The following is a 22,100-nucleotide window of genomic DNA, read 5'->3' on the forward strand; positions in this document are numbered from 1 at the left end:
TAGAAGCAAAAGCATTTGCTCATTTTTGTATGAATAAGCTTTACCTTTTACTCTTACCTTATGCTCCTGAACTCTGGAGCAAATGCTCATGTATTTTAGAGATTTTTCATCAGCTGATTCGCTTTTGTAGCCTTGATTTTTTTATAGCTCACGGAAGCGCTAAATATGCAAATAGGGTGCACCGCTTGTGTTTGCGTCGTCTGCTCTGTTTTCTATTTATGAATAGAGTTTTAGGTTAGTTGAGTTTAGAATTTTGAAATAGCGTGAAAAAATGTCATCTCTATAATAATCTTCAGCATATTCTTATAATATCAATAGCCTTCTTATAATCGTCTACACTTTCATCTTCTTAAATACCTATTTCCTATTTTGTGATGGCTATCTTTATAACAGGTATCTTTTGTATTTATTCTTTTGTAGGGAAAATGGTGATATGTATCATGGTAGAATCTAAAACGAGTTTTATAGTTCTCAAGTATTGGTTGTGATCGTATCTGGTATAGATTCCTCTTCCTCATACGAATTAGTTGAGCCATTTTACTATAAGCAAAAGGTGATAAGCTGCTCTAGACTAGACTCACCTTTTTTGAAGCATTTGCTTCAAAAGTTGAGCAAATGCTCTAGTTTATTCATACAATTTTGAGCAAAAGCTTTTACTTTTGAGCAAATGCTCAAACTATTTTTTTGATGAGCATGAGCAAAAGGTCTTGCTCACGTTTATTCATAGAAAATGAAGCAAATGCTCTATATTTTATAAGTATAAGCAAATGCTCAACTTTTTTCATATGGCCCAATAACTCTTCCTGTGTGCACACCTACGTGAACAGTTTACATGTTCAGCTAATCATCCACACGGCTCAAATAGGTGTCCACACGTTTATGGTCACATGTTTACATATGGTTACAAAGTTACATGGGATAACCTGCCCCAAGTAACTAAAAGTGAATCTACTGGAAACCAGGTATTAATGGTGTTAACTGGCTAATTTTACACAATCATTAAGAAATAAGAAACGCATTTGCTTTGTTCCGGTGGACACGTGCTTGAACAGTTCAGTTGCTGAAGTAACAGTCAAGTAACATGTTCAAGTAACTTGCACAGTTTACTTGCTCAAGTAGCAGTAGCAAGTAATAGTCAAGTAATTTGAAAAGTTGAAATGCTCAAGTAACTGTAAATAACAAGTAATAGCAAGTATTAGTCAAGTAAAATACTCAAGTAACTTGAACAGTTTACATATCCATGTAAGTATCCACACTGTTCAAATAGGTGTCAAATGCTTAAAGTTAGATGCTTCCGGTAACCTGCCCAAATTTACTAAAGGTAAATCTACTGGAAAACCAGGTGTCAACTGCCTAATCTTACTAACAATTAAGAAACTAATTTGCTTTATTCCAATTTGTTGGCTGCAATTTTCTCATTGGTTCAATTTTTCAGTTACAACCATGCCTCATGTCAAACTAATAATGCTCGGATTGAGAAAAAATGGGAATAAATTAACTTCCACAAAATAAATCACAACCACCCTCAATTGTCATTGATGCGTGGTATTACGAGTATAATACTAAAAAATATAATATCATATAATTGGAATTATATTACTAACCTTTTAAGAAGCCATTCGTTCACTTCTACAATAGTACTTTCAACTCTGCCTGTTTGAACTGCTATCTAAGTAACGCTTCTTGGAATTATAGTTAGGATTATAGTTGGAATAGTTCAAGTTAGGATGAAATCGATATGAATGTATATTATCTTATCTTATGCAATATCATTCTTAATCGAATCGATTATTGCAGTCATTGGTATAAACTAGACAAAAAAGAATTACATCAGCTTGATTGGAGCAATTTTGCAGCATTACCTCTGAAAATGACAAATTTCCAATTAAGCTTGTCACTCGATTTTTTCATGATTTTTTTATGGACCATCTCCAATGTAACACTATGTATAAGGATTTAAAGCGTTTCAAATCGTACTTCAAATTTGATTAGGATGCAGACTGCTTGAAATGATGCCAATCGGCGTGTTAGCTTCAAACCAGATTGACATTGTATTGGGCACACTGATAAGAATTTGAATGTCAGTCTCTGTAAATTGTTCATTGGCTTTGTCTTCAAGTTAGTAGAGCCTACATTATCCACTGATTATATTATCGTCACTGAAATAGTTGAATCGTTCACCATGTAAAATAACTATTCTCATTGTCAATAGCACAGTATCGTATAAATAATTATAAATGATACCGCCTTGCATCATATTTAAATGAAACTTATCAATTGATCGATCAACATTATTCATTGAATCGATCATTGATAGAAATTAAGTTTGATTTACGAGATTAGAATAGATGTATCAAACTGTCAAATTGATACCCAGAATATTTTTCCAATCTTGAGTGTAAATGCTTCAAGTAGTTCTCTAAAGATAATGTTTCGTCAAATCTGGTACAGTACCAAAATAAACACTTTTACATTCATATAGTAGGAATCTATCTATCTATCTATGATTGCACATCAATCATAATTATATTGTATCAACATAATATTAATATTATGATAATATTTTTTAAAAATAGATTTTTCACTTGAAAAAACACAGTTTTATTTCGTCACATCCACATTTATTATACTTTTGTTCAGGACTGTTGAAACCAACACATCTTCATCTGTAGTGTTGGTTTCAACATGAAACTGCAGTCCTATACAAAAGTATAATAAATGTGACAAAAATGAAACTGCGTTTTTTCAATCATGGAAAAATTCCACAATATCAATTTCCATTCAACGAATTTTTATACATCTCATCAAACCCATTAACATACTTTAAATCTATTTCTTGGATTGAAATCGCTTGAACTTCTTCAATTAGGATGTTCCCAATTTGACATACATACATGAGTCGTCACTGTTGAGTACCGTATCGCAATTACTCCACTGGACTTTACTCTTATATTTTAGTTGACCCATCACTATGAAGTCTTCATTGAGGCTCAGCTCAACAGCTCAGTTGATTCTAATGAACATTTAGAATGACGTGACTGTTGTCTTGTCCCAATAAGCAAATGTTACAACTTTAACAGTGACAAAGTAATTATCACAATCTCTGAGTAATGCTTCGAAATAACTTCATAGTATTGTGCTACTTCAATGTTTGCATCAATAATTAACTTACGAAACTATTATAACGCAATGTGCATTAAGATTGTTGGTTCATCTCAGTTCATCAATTAGTTTAATTTGGACAATGAATATTTAATCAGTTAAGTTAAGTCTTACTAATCTCAATTTCAAGCTCCTTTTCAATACGAAAATCCCATTCCTGTCTGCAAACTTATAGATTACATAATTTCTTTTATGGAATACAGTGCTGCCAGATTTCATAGATTCCAAAGGCCCTATGAGCTTATCGTGTGAGAGAAAGAGCGAAAAAGAGAACGTCTTTTTGATAGAATCATTTTTCAACATATAAAAACAGCAATAGTGTACTCCTATAATAATTATTATATTAAAATAGCACTGTCCATAAAGCCCCATGCTGCAAACTAAGGTTTGCACGGACTATAGATTGCAATATTTTCTACAGCATTATATCATTTTCCCATAATGCAATATTAGTTACCCTTCTTGAAGATATCTTGTTCACGAAAAAGGAAATTTTGATTCGATTCTTCAATGATTAGGATATGAGAAAAATCTATTAGAAAAATATTCTCAGTACCTATTTATTTTGGTATCGTTGAATCAATATTTTTTGTAAGCTCTCAGCTATTGAAAAATGGCTCAGAAATTCAAGAAATTTCCCTTCCAACTGATCTTAAATTAATCTATTGCAGAATTTCACCAAGTACTATAAATAAAGTACTGCAGTACGGTACATTATTTTTTGAAATATCTGAATATGAATGGAAATTAGGTACTCCCGAGGCATGCCTATATTATGGAAGCTCCAGTACAGATATTGAATTTCGTATTTCACTTGAACAATGACTTATTCTGTAATAACAATGAAAAGTAAAGTGAAATCCCAAATTCATTTCAATTTGATTCACAACATTTTTTTATAAAATGACGTATCCACAGAGATGATACATATCTCATTGCGGTTGGTATAAAACGAATTAAATATAAAATTATAAATTGAATTTATAATAAATTGAACAAAAATCAACATTCACTAAAAGGTGGAATATGAAGACAATACTTTATATTTCCACTGTGTAATAATTATTCAAATTATCCAATAAGAAAAAGCTATATGAATAGAACTAAGGATTTCTGCTACTGCAAATTCTAACCGAAGAACTAAATAGCTGAAGAAAGTTTGAGGAATGAAACTTCCCAATATTTGCAGTAGCAGAAGTCTCCTAAGTTCTGGGACTTATATATAGCTTTCATTTGAAGTAATTATTATACAGTATTCCAGCTGTTGGTTAACCGCAATTCCTAATAGATCTTCCAACTTTCTATATTATTGATATAATGTTTCTATTCATTCACTTTCTATACGTACTTGATGAGAATGATGTTTTTGTATTGTTGCTGTGCAGGCTCAGAACACGCCAAACCTGAACGAGGTGCGGACGTCGATCAAGGAGGTGACGTCGGCGATCGTCCACTACGTGTCGGGCACGGGCAGTCGCACCGCAACCGGCGACTCCAACGACAGACTGTCGCCTGCCCTCGGCCGTCACTGGGACCGCGACAACAGCTCATCCAGGTAAATAAAACCATTGTCAATTCACATGTTACTAGTTCTTGAAAATTCATAAAATATATGGGTCCATTTCCATGAAACTTCTAGTACCGGTACTGTGACAACTGAGCCTAGTTCTTCCTTTGTAATATGAAGTGATATCTTTTGGTGATTTACTTTTATAATAAGAACCTGATTCAAATGCCTATAGACAAATTTGTACACTTGAAACTATCAGCATTTCTTGAATGAGATGCATCAACAATCAAGATCTTTATTGGCCATAAAACAACATTACAAAAATGTAAGCAATAGGCTTCGTCAATAATAAGTAAAATATCACAAGTTGGACTATAAAAACGAAACAAATTTACAAATAGACATTGAAATATTGTAGTAAAATATCACAAGTTGGACCATAGAAACGAACAAATTTACACATATACATTGAAATATTCCAGGTACTCATTAACAGAATAGAAAGCTTCAAACTTGAGCCATTTATCAACAGCAATACAAAACGTTTTCTATGGTAACTGCTTAACATTATCTGGTAGTAAATTAAACATGCGAATTTGTAGTAGGTACTCATGACTTTTTAGAGTTTTAGTCAATCTAACTGTAGGTCTAGTTATATCATCCCTATGTCTAGTGTAATGTGAATGTATAGAAATATTTTTATGAAAATTAGAAATATTTTTCTTTACAGAGATTAAATTATAAATTATATATATATATATATATATATATATATATATATATAGATATATATATATATATATTATATATATATATATATATATATATATAGATATATATATATATAATATATATATATATATTTCTTATAAAGAAAAATATTTCTAAACGTTTTGTATTGCTGTTGATAAATGGCTCAAGTTGAACGACACGGATTGATTAAAAACACTTGAAAACTTACATTTAAACGAGAATTTTCTGGAGCTGGGCCCCCTTTGTCAATCAACCAGGAAGTCAAAGGGAGCCCAGCTCCCGAAAATTCTCGTTTAAATGTAAGTTTTTAAGTGTTTTTAATCCATCCGGGTCATGTAGGATACAAAATTTTAAATTTAAGAAGGTTGATGAATCAATCATTTGTCTTATTATAAATAGAATGAGTCACTCAAAATCTGAGGATGTTTATTGTATGTCAAATTATTTCTTGAAAAATTTAGTTGATGTTTCTATATCTGAACTGACTTATATTGAAAATTATATACTGAGTGAAGGAGTTTTTCCTGATTTTCTAAAAGTTACCAAAGTTACACCTGTTTATAAGAATTTAAACTATTTCAGACAGTTATTGACTACCGCAGACTGGTCTGATATTTATATCAAAGATGTAAATAGTATTGTTAGGAACTTCTTGTATATTTTTACAAAGTATTTCAATGTGAGCTGTCCATACATAAATGTTAGAAATAGAAATGGTAAGAAGAAAGCATCTGTGATAAACTTGTTTACTCCTGAACTTGATAATATGCGTAAACTACTTCTTGTGATATATAACAAATGGAAGAGCTCTAATAACCTTGAGTATAAAATTATGTTCAAGAATTTAAAGATAAGATACCAGCAAGAGATCTCTAGGACAAAACTTGTAGCTAATGGTAAATTTATAGCTGAGGCTAAAAATCAATGCAAGGCAGCCTGGCAAATTGTCAAGAATGAAGGTAATCTGGTGAATTCAACAAAACAGGTCATTCAATCCAATCTCTCCCGAGCAATTTAATAATTTTTTTCTTTATGTGTCATGTGCTACTGGTAAAATAGAGGAATTTTAGTTGAACACAAAATTATGACCTTGCCTTGTCTCTCTCTCTCTCTCTCTCTCTCTCTCTCTCTCTCTCAGAGGATCTCTGACTTCATTCCCTTTTCAACGAAGGTTATGTTGGTCAAGACTCTGATCTTCCCGATCTTCAACTACTGTGACATTGTGACTCTTGACATGACAGTTCAACTTCTGCAGAGGATGCAGCGTGCACATAATTACTGTGTTCGCTTTATCTTTAACCTGAGACGTGACGACCATGTAACTGAATACTTTAACAGACTTGAACTTATGAAGCTGCATGAGAGTAGATCACATCATGCTTTGTGCTTCCTCTATAAGATATTGAAAACTAAAACCCCTAAGTATCTGGCAGTAGAGTACCGTTACTTGGGTGACTTTGGTCGTGGAGGAACGCGGCATGGATCCCATCTGCTGGCTGTCCCAACACATAGGACTGTTATGTACAACAAGTCGTTCCTTGTGACAGCCTGTAGTTTGTGGAATTCTCTGCCTGCTGAGCTAAGGCTTGTTGAGGGACATCGTCGGTTCGGTGCGGCTGTCTTGCGGTGGATCAGAGGTGGTGGACTCGGCTGGAATGTTCACTAAATCTTAACGTGTGTGTTAGTGTGTGTGTGTGTGTGTGCGTGTGTGTGTCCTTTCTTCCTTCTTTAATTTATTACTCTCTTTCTTCTTTTTTCTTCTATCGAAATGATCTATGGATTTTGAACTGACGTTTCTTCCGTTTTCACTTTTCAGTTTTCTCTTTTTCTCATTGTATTATTTTCACTAATTCAAATTAGAAAGAAAATTGTTTTTTCTTCTTTCTTTCTTTCGCTATTTGAAAATTTTATTATTTTGTAAATTGTTTCATTTTATCTTATAATCTTTGTTGTATAGTGTTTTAGTTTTACTTAGAATTGTATTGGAGGGTTAAGTGTAAGAGAGGGCCGGCTGCGCCCTAACTTCGCCCTCCTAGGTTTTTAATAAAGGCAGCCAATCAATCAATCAATCTCTCTCTCTCTCTCTCTCTCTCTCTCTCTCTCTCTATATATATATATATATATATATATATATATATATAATATGTTATATATATTATATATATGTCTATAATATGTATGTATGTATGTCTATGTATGTATGTGTATAATATGTCTATATATGTCTATAATATGTCTATATTATATATATATAATATGTTAGTTTTTAATGTTTTCAATCTAGTGAGTGGGATCTAGATTGAAAACATTAAAAACTTACATTAGAAACGGAAATTTTCGGAAACTGAGTTTCCTTCCTCAACCGAGCAGTGAGTGGGTAGCCTACAGTTTTACAGTATATTTATATACACAGACAAGGCAAGGTCATAATTTTGTGTTCAACTCAAATTCCTCTACAAGATTCATTGTATTTTATACTAAATATAACTCTAAGTGCTTTCTTTTGCCATATTATAATATTTTTTTTTGAAGAAGATGAGTTGCCCCACCGTTTCACTCCATAAATCAAGTGTAAATGGAAGAGACCACAGTATATCATTTTAATTACATCAAGGTTTACACAATATTTCAGTCTTTGTAAGAGAAATGTTACTCTAGAAAGCTTTCTACATAAATTCACTAGGTGATACTCCCAGCTGAGTTTACTATCTAAGTACATTCCTAGTAACTTTACAGGCTTGAAAACATCATCATTCAGATTCAGATTACCAGTACTTACATTGTTGATGGAATTTATAATTTGCTCTGTTTTGCTCTCATTCACCTTAAGTAAGTTGGCATTGAACCATACCTTAGACTCATCCATAGCCCTTCCAAGCATATCCTGAACAGTTTTTATATCAACGTCCTTATGTACCAGAGTGGTATCATCTGCATATAATATTGAAAAGACAGAAACATTTTTAATAAAATCATTTACAAAGACTAGAAACAGAAAAGGGCCAAGGACTGATCCTTGAGGAACCCCCACAGTTACATCAAGGAAATTTGAGTTTGTGCTATTCAAGCTAACCATTTGTTTTCTATTTTTCAAATAACTCTTGATCAGCATGAGCTCCTTATCTATAATACCATACTTTTCAAGTTTTTTGCAGAGTATAGAGTGAGAGACACAGTCCAATGCCTTGCTTAAGTCCAATAGTGAAGATCCAACTGGTTGTTTGAGTTCAAAACCATTCAAAACATATTCAACAAGTTTTCCAATTGCATCAATAGTACTATGATTCGGTCTAAAGCCATACTGAGAAGGATAGAACAGCTGGTTGTGACAAAATATTCATTAAGTTGAATTACAGTACATGTCTCAATGACTTCACTTAGTATAGGTACAATTGCACAATTGCAATTGGTCTATAGTTCTGGGGTTCATTATGATCCCCCTTCTTATAAACAGGTGTAACTTTGGTAACTTTTAAAAAATCAGGAAAAACTCCTTCACTCAGTATATAATTCACAATATAAGTCAGTTCAGATATAAAAACATCAACTACATTTTTCAACAAATAATTTGATATACAATAAACATCCTCAGATTTTGAGTGACTCATTCTATTTATAATAAGACTAATGATTGTTTCATCAACCTTCTTAAAATTGAAATTTTGGCTATTCAGATTACTATTTAAAAGATCAGAGAAGTCTACATCATTTGTACTATTACTATTTGTTTAAACATTACCAGTAGCACATGACACATTAACGAAAAAATTATTTGTTGAATTCACCAGATTACCTTCATTCTTGACAATTTGCCAGGCTGCCTTGCATTGATTTTTAGCCTCAGCTATAAATTTACCATTAGCTACAAGTTTTGTCCTAGAGATCTCTTGCTGGTATCTTATCTTTAAATTCTTGAACATAATTTTATACTCAAGGTTATTAGAGCTCTTCCATTTGTTATATATCACAAGAAGTAGTTTACGCATATTATCAAGTTCAGGAGTAAACCAGTTTATCACAGATGCTTTTTTCTTACCATTTCTATTTCTAGCATTTATGTATGGACAGCTCACATTGAAATACTTTGTAAAAATATACAAGAAGTTCCTAACAATACTATTTACATCTTTGGTATAAATATCAGACCAGTCTGCGGTAGTCAATGACTGTCTGAAATAGTTTAAATTATCTTGCGTAATAAAACGCTTCTTAATGTATGTTTTACTACATGCATCATCATTTTCAACCTCTGATGCAGGATCCAAATAGAAAGTAGGCCAAATACCTGCATGATCAGACATCATGTCCTGTTCTAGAAACTCTAGCTCCAAACTGTCGGTTGAAATATTTGATGCTACAATGTCAAGACAAGAATTGAATCTGGTAGGACATTTATGAATACAGTAGATATCAAATGATCTTAGTAGATTTTACAATTCAATACCAGCTCTTGCATTTTCTTTTAAGATATCCACATTTAGGTCTCCTGTAATAACCACGGTATTTAGATGAAAATCCTCCATATACCGTGGTAATAACTATATGTTTAAAATGTTCAGGTCCATCGATGTATAAGAGCAATGCTTACTGTTTATAATAATCATTTATCAGTGATTACAGATTGGAATTTACTACCCTGTTGTATGTTCACTTGTTACATGAATAGGCTACATGAAGCAGCATTTTATAGCTACATCACAACAGCGATCTGTGAGCACTGACTGAATGGGAAGCAGTGATGTTATCCCATATAACTAATGCTGACAGTTTGAAGTGAATCTCGCTCACCGGACAAACATCCGTAGGCCTACATCCGGTGGCCATTTTCACAATGCTCCACTGTAACAGCTGATCCTAATTTTGCTTTGTAATATTAAATATCGGGGCATCGAGCTTCGTTCGTTATTTATTTATTGATAAACAGAACACAATTCTTCAAAATGATTGGGGAAGGACTAACAGGCACAGCCCAAAACTCTTTCTTCCCCGAATTTTGATCTATACACTATAAATATTTCAAAAAGTAGGTTATGTTTCATAAACTTGAATTCAGGTCCAATTTTCAGTCCAAACATTTGAAAACAGAAAAGTTATAATTTAGATTGTTTACAAACCAATTATTTAATAACAAAATAACACTCACTTATCACTTAAAACTGTAAAATAATGATTAATTTTGAAAATTATGATATAGGCTACTCTAGTTTATTATTATTATTATTTTTTTATTTATTCATTTATTGTATAAAATACTATAATAATAATAATACAATTATGACATTGGAGGAAAAACTAGGCTGAGCCTGTACTATTTCTCTCCAAAAATTTTGATAAATGTTAATGTTGTCCAAAAGATAAGGTTATGATCACACACTGCTTTGTCACTTGATTTTCGGTCCAAGAATGATGATTTAAAATTTTGAATTTTGAAGGTTGATTTTATACTCTAAATAAATTACAGAATGTATCACAATAAATTAAAAACTTTAGAAATATTGCACTTATTTAAAAAATTTGAATACAAAATCAAAAACCTACTCACTATTTGAGTTTAGATTATATACCATTATCATGTCAACAAATCAGATTATTTTGATCAAGTCGATTAACATTTCTAGATAATTTTTCTCTTGAAATAAACTGATTAATTGCAAATAGTTTAACAGCTGAAAATATTCTCTCTCTCTCTCTCTCTTCCACACAGGCACTCGCATCTTCTGCTATCGACAAACGACGAAATTATCATATGTTTTTCCAAGATAGAATAATTATTATCCTTTTAATGTCCTTCAGCGAGTTTTCCCAGGGATGAGATCTAGTGCAATCGAATTTTTATATCATAAACTTACTATGTTCCAAATTTCGTGAAAATCATTAGAGTCGTTTTCGAGATCCTTTGGAGATAAATAGCCAGATATAAAAATAACCAAATAAATATAAAAATATATACAGAAATTGCTCGCTTAATATAATAGGATAGGATAGGATGGATTGTTTTGGTGAGTTACCTGAATGATAAGGATCCGATTTGAATGCATAGTCTATAAACAAAGAGGAGTATTTTTATTTTATTTTCATCGTCTATCTATAGTGAGGTCCACGTTATTATGACAGTATTTGATTAACACTGGTGTTGCTATCATTGTCTATCATTCGACAAAGCAGATAGTGCTATCCTTTTTCAAAACCGCAACGTTGCCAGACCGTTCTATTACTCTAGATATACCGGTATCAGCCATCATATATAGGAGGCAGTGGCAAGGTGGAGAATCAGCAACGTTGTCTCCTCATCTTTCTTCACTGCCATTGTAACGTGGACTTCACTATAGGTGTACAATAAAGGAAAAATAAAACCACTCCTCTTTCTTTATAGCCCATGCATTCGAATCAGGGTCCTTATTCAGGTAAAGGTGCATTTTCGTTTATGCGTAAATTTCCGCAGTCGACGACGGCAAGCATTGTTGACATTCGTATTGTCCAAATTTCAAGTGTGCTAAAACAGCTGATCAAATAACTTTTCATTATTTGTGTTTATTATTCATGAATCAAAACATTTTCAATAGTATTAACATGCCATTTAAAAGTATAAACTCAGCCTCCCTTATTAAGGCACAATTCAACATATAATATAGTAGGTTATTTGGACAAATTGAAATCTCCCTAATTGGAGATCCTCGCCCTGTCGTGGTCGACAACGGCATTTACGCACAAAGGAAAACCCAGCTTTAAGTGGACCTAATTTATTATAGTCAAAATTTTCCTGATCTACTAATATTATTTTCGACAAAGCAGATAGTGCTATCCTTTTCCTCTTCTATCATTTTCAGGGAAAATCTCCCTAATTTTGTAATATTCTTTTCATTGTAAACCTTGTCGGAATTTCCCTTAGTTTTGGATTTTGTGTTAATCGTGAACTTTGTCGGAATTTGCCAGAATTTGTTAGTAGAATAATGAATGGTGTGTTTGGCAGGTCGGCTTCGCCACGTGGCAGCACAGGACGTCTATGCTGGCTGGAGAGCTCGTTTGTGGGCAGCCGCCCCCTCGAAGTGCCAGAGACCCCGCTTGGGCCGCCGACTGCCTCCAACTGCACCAACAAGGGCCACGACCTCTACCTAGATCTAAGCACCAATTCCCAGCTGCAGCGACCACATCTCAATGGTGAGCTGTTACTCTCTTGAGTCGCGCAGCCATCATCCCAATTCCCAATAGCATTCTTCAATATTGCAGTTATTATTATTATTATTATTTCAAACGATTCTCTTTGATCCCACCAAAAAGAACTTATTTATTTTAAATAAATTTCTCATAAAATAGATTTTAGTTGATCATGGATGGACAAGAAGTATCTATTGTTTTACTTATTAAAGATGAACTAATTGAAAGTGTAATTATTTTAATTACTATAACGGGATGACTTAAGGTGCTTTCTGCATCTTTAGATTCTTTTGCAAAGTAGATTAAATTGCTAAATTTTATTTTGATGAGAATCATTTTTACTTTTCATCTAATTTATGTAATCAAGAGAATATTAATTTATGTTTGTATGATTAAAAATACAAATTTCTACAAGACTCGAGAAATGAAATGCGTGTTGAAGTTATTTATTATGTTCCGTAAATCACTGTTGTTATTGTTGTCAGTATAATTTGATTGCTTGGAGCTTGAATTTATTTTTATATGTTTTATTTTGTAGATATTCAAAGCTTTTTATTGTGCGAGTGGATGTATGATTTCCAATGTACGATTTTGATTTTGTTGTATATTTTGAAAAGTGAGTTATGTTGTAGAAAGTATGTTGTTCTGTATTATTTGTAGACGTTGGAGCTATGACAAATCCTGTTTTCACAATGGTGGCTAAATATGTTTTCATTTTTCCGTTCATTTATATGGATGAATTATTCATCAAAATTTATTTTTACAGAGAATAAGATCTTATATTGATTATAAAGATATATTTATATTCCTCTAGAGTTGCTCACTCAAGATTGTTGTGCGATAAAAGAGGTGTTCCTGTAGAAGTGTTTTCTGTTCTTACTTTCAGAATTTATAAAAATAATAATTCGATTATATTTAATTTGATTGAATCATGTATCATAATTTGTCCAAATGAACAAACCTTATTTAGTTTTCTATTTCCGATTTATTTTCCAAAATTTTTTACTGACGCTTCTTTTTACTTGTCCTTTACTATTGAAAAGAAACTACCTAACAGAACAATTTCAATTTAATTGCCAACTTCTCCGATCCTTTGACAGATTACCTAAATTTTTTATCATTTATTTTTTTATTTTGTAATCTTAGAAAACAATCATTCATCCAGAATGTGATAGTTTTTGCGAAACTATAGCATTGGCTGTTACAATGTATAATTCATACGATACGTCGTAACACGTTGGTGCCAAAAGTAGATTGCCTTCTCTTAGACTGTGATTAATTATATTTTCGCGTTTTCTCAGCTCACCTTGATTTCTCATTTATAACTAAACTCATCCTTTCACTTTATTCAATCTGAATAAAGCGAATAGCTATCGTATATCGTATACACGGCAGCTATCCTTTTTTTCTCTACACACGCTTTCTTCCAAAAACATGTTGAAATAATGTCTACTTGTAATAGTATTTATATTGGGAGCTTCACATTCGAATTATCATATTTAACAAGTTGATTATAATTCCTTTTTATCGCATTTGACTTAGAAGACTAATATTTTCATTATAATGGGTTTTCATTATATTTCTTTCTGTGTATTATTTGTAGCCAAGAATCGAAAGAAAATATAGATTTCGAACATAATAATAATTTATGTTAAAAGTATTATTTTCTTGAATGAAAGGGTCTTCAGTATGAGTTGTTTTTGTGAAAATTTAATGTATGATTTTATCTTTATACTTTATCCCATACATCCAGAATATATCAATCAGTTGCTTTTATGACAATTTGAGTCATTCCTGAGTTCATTTGTCTCAACACTGTTCAAGGTCCATGGAAAATACTACATTTTCCCGTTCTAATACTTTGTATAGCTTAATTTCCTTGACTTGAAGAACTTGGGTACTATTCATTACTGGTCAATCATGATAGTTGAACGTTTGGTACTATGAAGTATTGAATAAGAGTCTGAGAGCTTAGCATTAGTACAATAAAATTTATTGTTTATTGTAAATTTTATATTTTAAGCATTATAGCCCATACATTCTGAACCTTGAATGAGTTTAATGACAATAAATGATTTGATATGATTTCAATCTTTTATTTATTTTTTCTTTTCCTTATTCATTTATATTGCTTAGTACCTTTCTTGATTTCAATATCGTATTTATTGTAGCATGAATATCTGTTTGTCTCGAAATAAATTTTCAATTCTCATCGAGTATCTTGCATTTTCAAGGATGTTCAATATTCAATGTTTGCTTGCTTCAATTCTCTATTTGAGTGTGCTTATGAGTATGGTATTCTTTGAATGTAAAAATACTGAACGTCATCTTTTTGTGGCAAATGCTCAACTTTTCTTTGTCCCTCGTATTTCAGATACAGTACATCTATAGTATATCTATTTATGTAAAAAAATATAATCAAAAATTCCATGATTACAAATCAGATAATTTCAACATTATCTATTCATTCGATAAATAGCATTGTAATTATTGTCTTTATATAATGTGGTTGCGAAAAACAGAAGAGCACGGCAATTCATCGACTCCACATCCAATTGAATGAATTAGATAGTACTGAATGACGAAAAATCAGTTACTTACCAATTGAAATAAAAATACTAATTAGGGATCTGAGGTGGAAAAAAGGGGAAGATTGAAAGGTTTACCAACTATGATTAGCCATGTAGCCTACTAGGAAATGCTTGTATTGGCAAATACATCAATCCATGAGAGGGAGAAAAACGTATCAGAAAAAGAGAAGAGAATTTAGGTTTGGTAGGATTAGATGAAAGAAGGTATATGTGGTGGGAAAACCCCATAAGATCATGTGGTAGCATATTTTGAATTTACTAAAGTGAAACAGATTCCAGAAGAGTGCTTCGAATTATTCTAATAGGCACAATTCCGTTCAAACACAAATTTCATTGAATGTCCTCATGTACAAGTTGACATATTTCAAGAATTGTGCCCACCTTACTAAGAATGATCTTTACATTATAGTCAAAACAAAATTGTTCGGAGGTTCGAACATAATTTTGAAATCATTTTGCATCATCATCGATACTGGAGAATTTCTGAAGCTCATTAAATTATCACAGTTGTGCTCAGATACACACAAATAAGTGATAATGCGCCAATCGTGTATTTCCTTTCCTATCCTTACAATTATTCCTTTCTATACAATATTATAGAGCATGAATTCAAAAAGTAATTTTTTTTTTAATCGGTTGTCTTCCAGATGAATAAGTTCTGTAACTTTAAAACCATGACCTAGTAGGTGATTTAACTACAATATACATTGTGACTGACTACATGATGAATTCAAAATCATTTTAATCTTATCTCCTGGAAACTCATGGGAAAAATACTTCAGGCCTTTCAAATAAAATTTTAGTACTATACTGTAAACAATTTCAAGAAATAGTGGAGAATTACCTGGGTACCGTAATAAAAAGGTAGGCTATAGGGTACTGAAAATGAGAATATAATTTCATGATTTTGTCTAAAATTATATTTTCATTGTTTATTGGGTTTATTGATTAATCCGGAACCTTTGGTTCATATTATTATTTTGAGATTCCTATTCATGTATAATTTCGTTAATAATGTAATTTCCAGCACTTTGGCATCTCAAGAAAGTCACAAACAATATATTTGGAGATATGGGTGAGTTCATTCCATTGAGAAAACTAACCCAACTGATTTGAGAGCTTGAATTAACCCTGAAACCATAGATAAAAGATGTAAAATCATATTTTTAGGCCTTCGTTTTCATCTGTAGCCTGAATCATTTCAGGACCAGGTAACACAACTTATTAAAAAAATTCATGAAGTTTTGAATTCTTAACTTTTTATAATCAACAATAATACAAATCTTGTTCAAGTGTTTATTTATAACATAACTTCATAGTACTCTTTTTTCTGAAAAGTTTTTAATATAAAATAAAATAAATTATTCAATTTGTGTTTTTAATCTGTTATTTTATATTAAAAACTTTTCAAAAAGGGTACTATGATGTTATTTTATAAATAATACAAATACCCACCTATTTTAAAGTTTATACGAGTAAGAAATAGAATGGTTCCTTTCAAATGTCAAATTAAAAACTACAAAATTTTTCTCAAACTGTTATGAAAGCGTTATTATATTCTACTCCACATCTTATTTCAAAGTTTGAATCATCTCTTATCATACTTTTCATAATACCTGGATATGAAAGTTCCCCTAGTATTTTTTTTAAATGCTACATTTAAAAGTGAGTTCCATCTCAATCAGAAGGATAGATCAACATTAATTATTAATAGGATAGGCTAATTTATCATCGAACTTCATTAACGTTTATATGTATTAACGTTTGAAAGTGTTACGTTTTAGCCTAGTCATTTCCAACTATTCTCTGCACTCATTTTCATTTCATTTGCATCAAAACTCAGTGATTGTCTGATGCTTGTTGGTTCGTTGTGCATGTCATCCTTTTTTCTAGTAAAATTTGATCTACTAACTCAAAACCCAGAAAGTACTAAGTACCTCATTTTTGTCACTTCTCCATTAACTAGAGGTCAGTATTCCCAGATTGAACTTGTTGTATAACTTATTTATTACTCCATTGGAGTTTATCATGGGGGAACTTTCACAAGAAAATTCCACTTTATAAGTGCACGTCAAGGGTTGAAAGTGCTCGTCAAGGGTTATAAGTGCACTAGTTAACTCTTAAATTACACATGGATCTTGCTTGATGCTTAACCAGTTATTCAAATAAAATTAAACGATATCATCTTCAGTATTATGCATTATAAGCGTACATTCCTTTGAAATGTTAATCTCAAAAGTACAAGATTGTTTTCCCAAGTGTGATGATAACTGTATTGATATGAATAGTGATAACACTATGATATCAATAGTTAATGGCAATAATATAGCCTATATAACCCGCATTTGTACAATCTATTATGAAAATATGTTCTTGACAGTATTGTATTAATGGAAGATGCATATTACTGTATTAAGTTACTTTACTTTTTGCCAATATTCCACACATCCTCAAGTATTAAAGTCTAAAATACCAAAGTCGAAACCGGTAACCCGTGCTCCGCAAGGTTCTAATTGATTTATTTATTATTAAGCGTATGGCAGTTTTGTCAAAATTTCACATTAGAGCATTTCAAGGGTTGAAAATGCACGTCAAGGGTTATAAGTGCACGTCAAGGTACTGTATTGCCTGGGGACTGGCTACAGTAATGTCGTTTACAGTAAAGTCCAATTGAAACTTGACGTGATGAAATATTGAAGAATTTAAAATAGGCCTAGGTAAATTGAGAATCCATATGCAAAATTTTCAGTTAATCAGTCCAGCAGTTCAGACGTGATGATGCGTCATTCGAGAATTTCCTATCCCGAACGTGTATAAGCCAGTTCTTTCTTTATTATATATTATTTAGAGTAGCCGTTTGAGTCTTATTATGTGATACATGATGGCTCTCTTTTAGTTTGGAAAACAAGCCGGCGTAGCCTAGTGGTCTGTAGAGTTGCAACTTCAGTCTGGTACCGCTTTACCAGTATGAATTGCCATTTGATATGGTATTTGCTTGTATGAAACCTGCAGACAGATGTCGGCGTGACCCGAGGATAGTATATATCTGTATTCTGTATACTATCCTTGGGCGTGACCAAGGTCAAGGTCAAAATCGTGATCAAGGTATGATGTGATTGTGCCCAGGTGACCAAGCTGATGAGGACAGCCTGCTCGACTACCACTCGTCGACACTCGGCCGCACTCGGCCGAGTCCCAGCTCGACCACAATGGATGACGTGCTCGACTCACTGCTCGGCCTCCCCTCCACCTCCCGCTCACCCTCCCCCTCTCCCGCCCCCACCACGCGGCGCTCCTGCGGCGACCTGAGGACGCGCTCCGACCTCCCAGGTAGGAGCACGCTGTAAGTTGAACCTCCTTTCAATCGTCTCTAGCACCGTCATGCAACCAACACACACCCAAAAACAAATAATAATTATTATTGTATTATATGATAATTGTCAAAAAATTGACAATACTTGATAAACAAGGCAATATAAATCACAGTTCAAAATATGAACAGATACACAGGAAAACTGACAATTTTGAAATAATTGATAATTATTATTATTAAATTATATGAAAGATTCATTAAACTAGTAGCATTTTATTAATGAAAAAGCATAACTCTGGAATGCCATTGTAGAAAAGTTTGGCGAATGGCAGTTAATTAGTTTTCAGTTTTCCTTTGCAGTTCATAGATGTTACAGTAAGTGAACGCGGGGAAGGCATACACCTTGCCTTTTAAGATTAAGCGCTCCCACAGAAAGACACCCATGATGTAGGCCCAAAAGGTGGTAATGCAGTTAAAAGTTACATTTTTTCTTTCCGGCAGTCAAGATAAAACTATGAATGAAGAGTTTATGAGTCAATTTTCCAATACATAAGTATTTTTGATTGTGCAGTGTGGAACTAGAAAATATCCCTAATTTTGAAAGATACCTGAAAGATTGTTCAATATTGTCTTGATAATATGAAAAAGGATCCTTCATACACATATCTTGTTAGAGACATACATAATTTCCATTAATCAATTCACTTGCTCTCCCATTTGCACCAAAATCATCAGGAGGGGATTTATTCTACAAAATGCATTTTTTTCTACAATATCTTTAACAATTCTCCAATTCACACAACTCTCTTGAATTGCAATGCTGGAAATATGGAATTGATGGGTATTAACTGATGAATCAGGTTGTTAATTATTCTTCCTGAGTCATTTGATCTTGCAATTCCAATTCCAAAATCATACTACAATTTAAAACATACATACTACAATAGAGAATATGAATAGTAATAGGAAGTAGATCTTATGTTTTCTACATAAAATATTATATTTTCTCCATCTCTTCTGAATAACTTTTTACTGATAATATTATCATAGTGAATTAATTCTCACATTAATGCATGCCAAATTTGAATTATGTAGGCTACGGTATTGAACTTTCATCTCCCTAACCACTTTAACTGTTGTCAACTGGAATATTTCAAATGGTAATAGATTATCTGCCTCAGAACCTGCATGTCCCCCGGGATAAAACAGAGATAGATTTATGTAGGTACACTAGCTTGGAATAGATTTCCTCTTTTATTATATAATTAACATTGTCCAACTTCACTCCTTTGTTGCACTAAATTGCTTGAGTAATCGACTTGATTATATTATAAACTAACTCTTGAAATTTGAATTACTTCTTGGAAAAAAATGAGCTATACTCCACACGATCTCACCTTTGGGTAATGTGGTGAGTAGTTCAGTCTCTTTTTATGATTTTGAAGGAATGTCTTCTCTAATTAATTATAATTATTTATCAATTTGATTTTGTAGATACCATATCTTACATTATTTTAATATCATTATTTATACACATTGATTCCTAACTAAATATATAGCAACTTAAACTCTGTAGTTTTAATCGAAAATATCAGATTAGATTTATGGTTTCATAGTCTGGGCGCAAATGTCATGAAAAAGGCACTCCGTGGTCATTTTTGAGTAACAAACGTGGAAGATGTCTCAATTTCTTTGTTAGGTCTAGTATAATAAGGATCGTGATGATGATAAGTCGAAATCACAAGCAAACATCTCAAAAACAAGATGACCGCCAAACTTTATAGGATTTTTTCATATTGCTTGTATTTCAATAACCGTTCAAGATATTCAATCGTTTTTTCAACGGAAATATTTCAATGATCTTTCTGTAAAATTTCCCTCTAAAACGCATATTTAATTAGTTATAACCTTCAAAGCAAAAAACCAAACGTTTTTTCAAATTTATTTTTATTATAACTTTTTATGTACAAGAAATACAGAGAAGTTTTAAATCTATGAAATTTAGATCGTTTCTTCAGCTATGAAATGATATATCTTTATGCACTATACGTCAACAAATGTTCTCCAGTGCCCTCCAAAGAAAACCCTGCCTGATTTCTGGTGAGTTTTTCCATAAGCATGAGGTGATAACAAGGTAGAATTATAAAATCGATTTTTCATGACTACTTCAAGATAGAGACTTGCAAATGGCCTAAATCTCTTCGTTCAATAAGCTGAATAAGAATATTGATGATGGAAACAACGAAAATATTCGACATCATTATAAAATTCATGATGGCCGTCATTACTGATAGAATTTTTCATATCGCTTGCTATTCAGCTACTGTGAGAGATATCGGATTGATTTTAGCAACAAAGTGTTAAGAATCAGCCAATCTATGATATTCGATAGAATCGTCTCATTTCGACTACTTTTTCGCGATTAATTTAACTTCAAAAACTTGAAATATACATTTATTCACTTTCCACTCTGTAGCCTATATGTATTCGCAGTAGACATACACTATTATCATTGGCACAGTGTTGTAGAATATTTCCAAAGCTTCAAAATGACATCTGATTGAAGGCTGTAAGTCCATATTTTACGGCTGGTGCATCTTTCGGAAAAAGAGTGAAAAGTACTGTTTGCGTTAATTGACCGAAGCGAAGCTGAGGTCTCAGTTTCGACTCCATCGGCTTTTGTCTGTTTGTTTGTTTGTACCGCAGTTACATTCGCAGTTATTGTCCGATTTGGATGAAATATGGCATGCAAGCTCTTTGAAACAAGACGCAGAAACGTATGTGTAACAGTTTTTGATAAGACCTCTAGTCCAGTCAATATAAACATAAAAAAGGGGATGTGTTTGCAATTTATATTGTAGTTCTGAATGTTCTAATGTATTATTTGGGTACATAAGAGAAGTCCAGAACCAATTTATTCATGCAAAATTTCCTTGTGCTAGATACAGAGTGGCCCAAAAACCTCATATTTTGGCTAATTTTCCAGTTTTCAGCTATTCCTGCCAAATCTCGTAATAAGACAGAAAAATTTGCTCTCGCCTTTTTTCTAGATTATGAAATTCTGAATAAAATGAGATCATTCGGAACTCTCTATCTCCAATGAGTACTGAGTTATGATTTTTCAAAAATGAATGAAATTTGAAGAAAAAAAAATCAATTTTCATGAATATTAATTTTTGATCAACAATATCTTCCGATTGTTACCATTGAGATGTATTTTTCAAAATCTCTTCGGGCGTATTTTTGTGCTCTACAATCTGAGATCAGGTAGCGAGCTCTATCTCATATAGATTTCCAGGTACACCTGACAACAATGCTCCTTGTATTGTGAAAAACACCTAATTTTCAGCTTCAACCATCATCACCAACTACATTGTCCTCACATTGATATTTCGCACAATGACATAATTTCATGAGACTATGTTCTATGAGAATCACTCGTTAGATGCACTTAATTTCAGTATTTCCTAGTGGAGAGGCGCGCTTAAGGACACCTGAAGGATCAAAATTTCAAACCCTTATAACTTCTGACACAATGCTCAGATTTCATCGTACTCTACTTCATTCTTCTCGGCTCGTCAAGGCGGTCCAAAATCATGCATCATATGTCAAATTC

The 22,100-nt window shown here is 32.5% G+C and overlaps 1 protein-coding gene across 1 annotated transcript in view; it reads left to right on the forward strand.

Annotated features, from left to right (window-relative positions):
• LOC111043315 overlaps positions 1–22,100 on the forward strand; it is a 299,604-nt gene that overhangs the window by 272,880 nt on the left and 4,624 nt on the right. Inside the window, exons 7-10 of the mRNA XM_039431910.1 lie at positions 4,548–4,717; positions 12,396–12,601; positions 16,199–16,246; positions 18,298–18,501. Of these exons, the coding sequence (XP_039287844.1) occupies positions 4,548–4,717; positions 12,396–12,601; positions 16,199–16,246; positions 18,298–18,501 (628 nt within the window). The remainder of the gene's footprint in view (positions 1–4,547; positions 4,718–12,395; positions 12,602–16,198; positions 16,247–18,297; positions 18,502–22,100) is intronic.

Source organism: Nilaparvata lugens, chromosome 7, assembly GCF_014356525.2.
Source record: "Nilaparvata lugens isolate BPH chromosome 7, ASM1435652v1, whole genome shotgun sequence".
In the NCBI taxonomy this organism is placed as follows: Eukaryota; Metazoa; Arthropoda; class Insecta; order Hemiptera; family Delphacidae; genus Nilaparvata; species Nilaparvata lugens.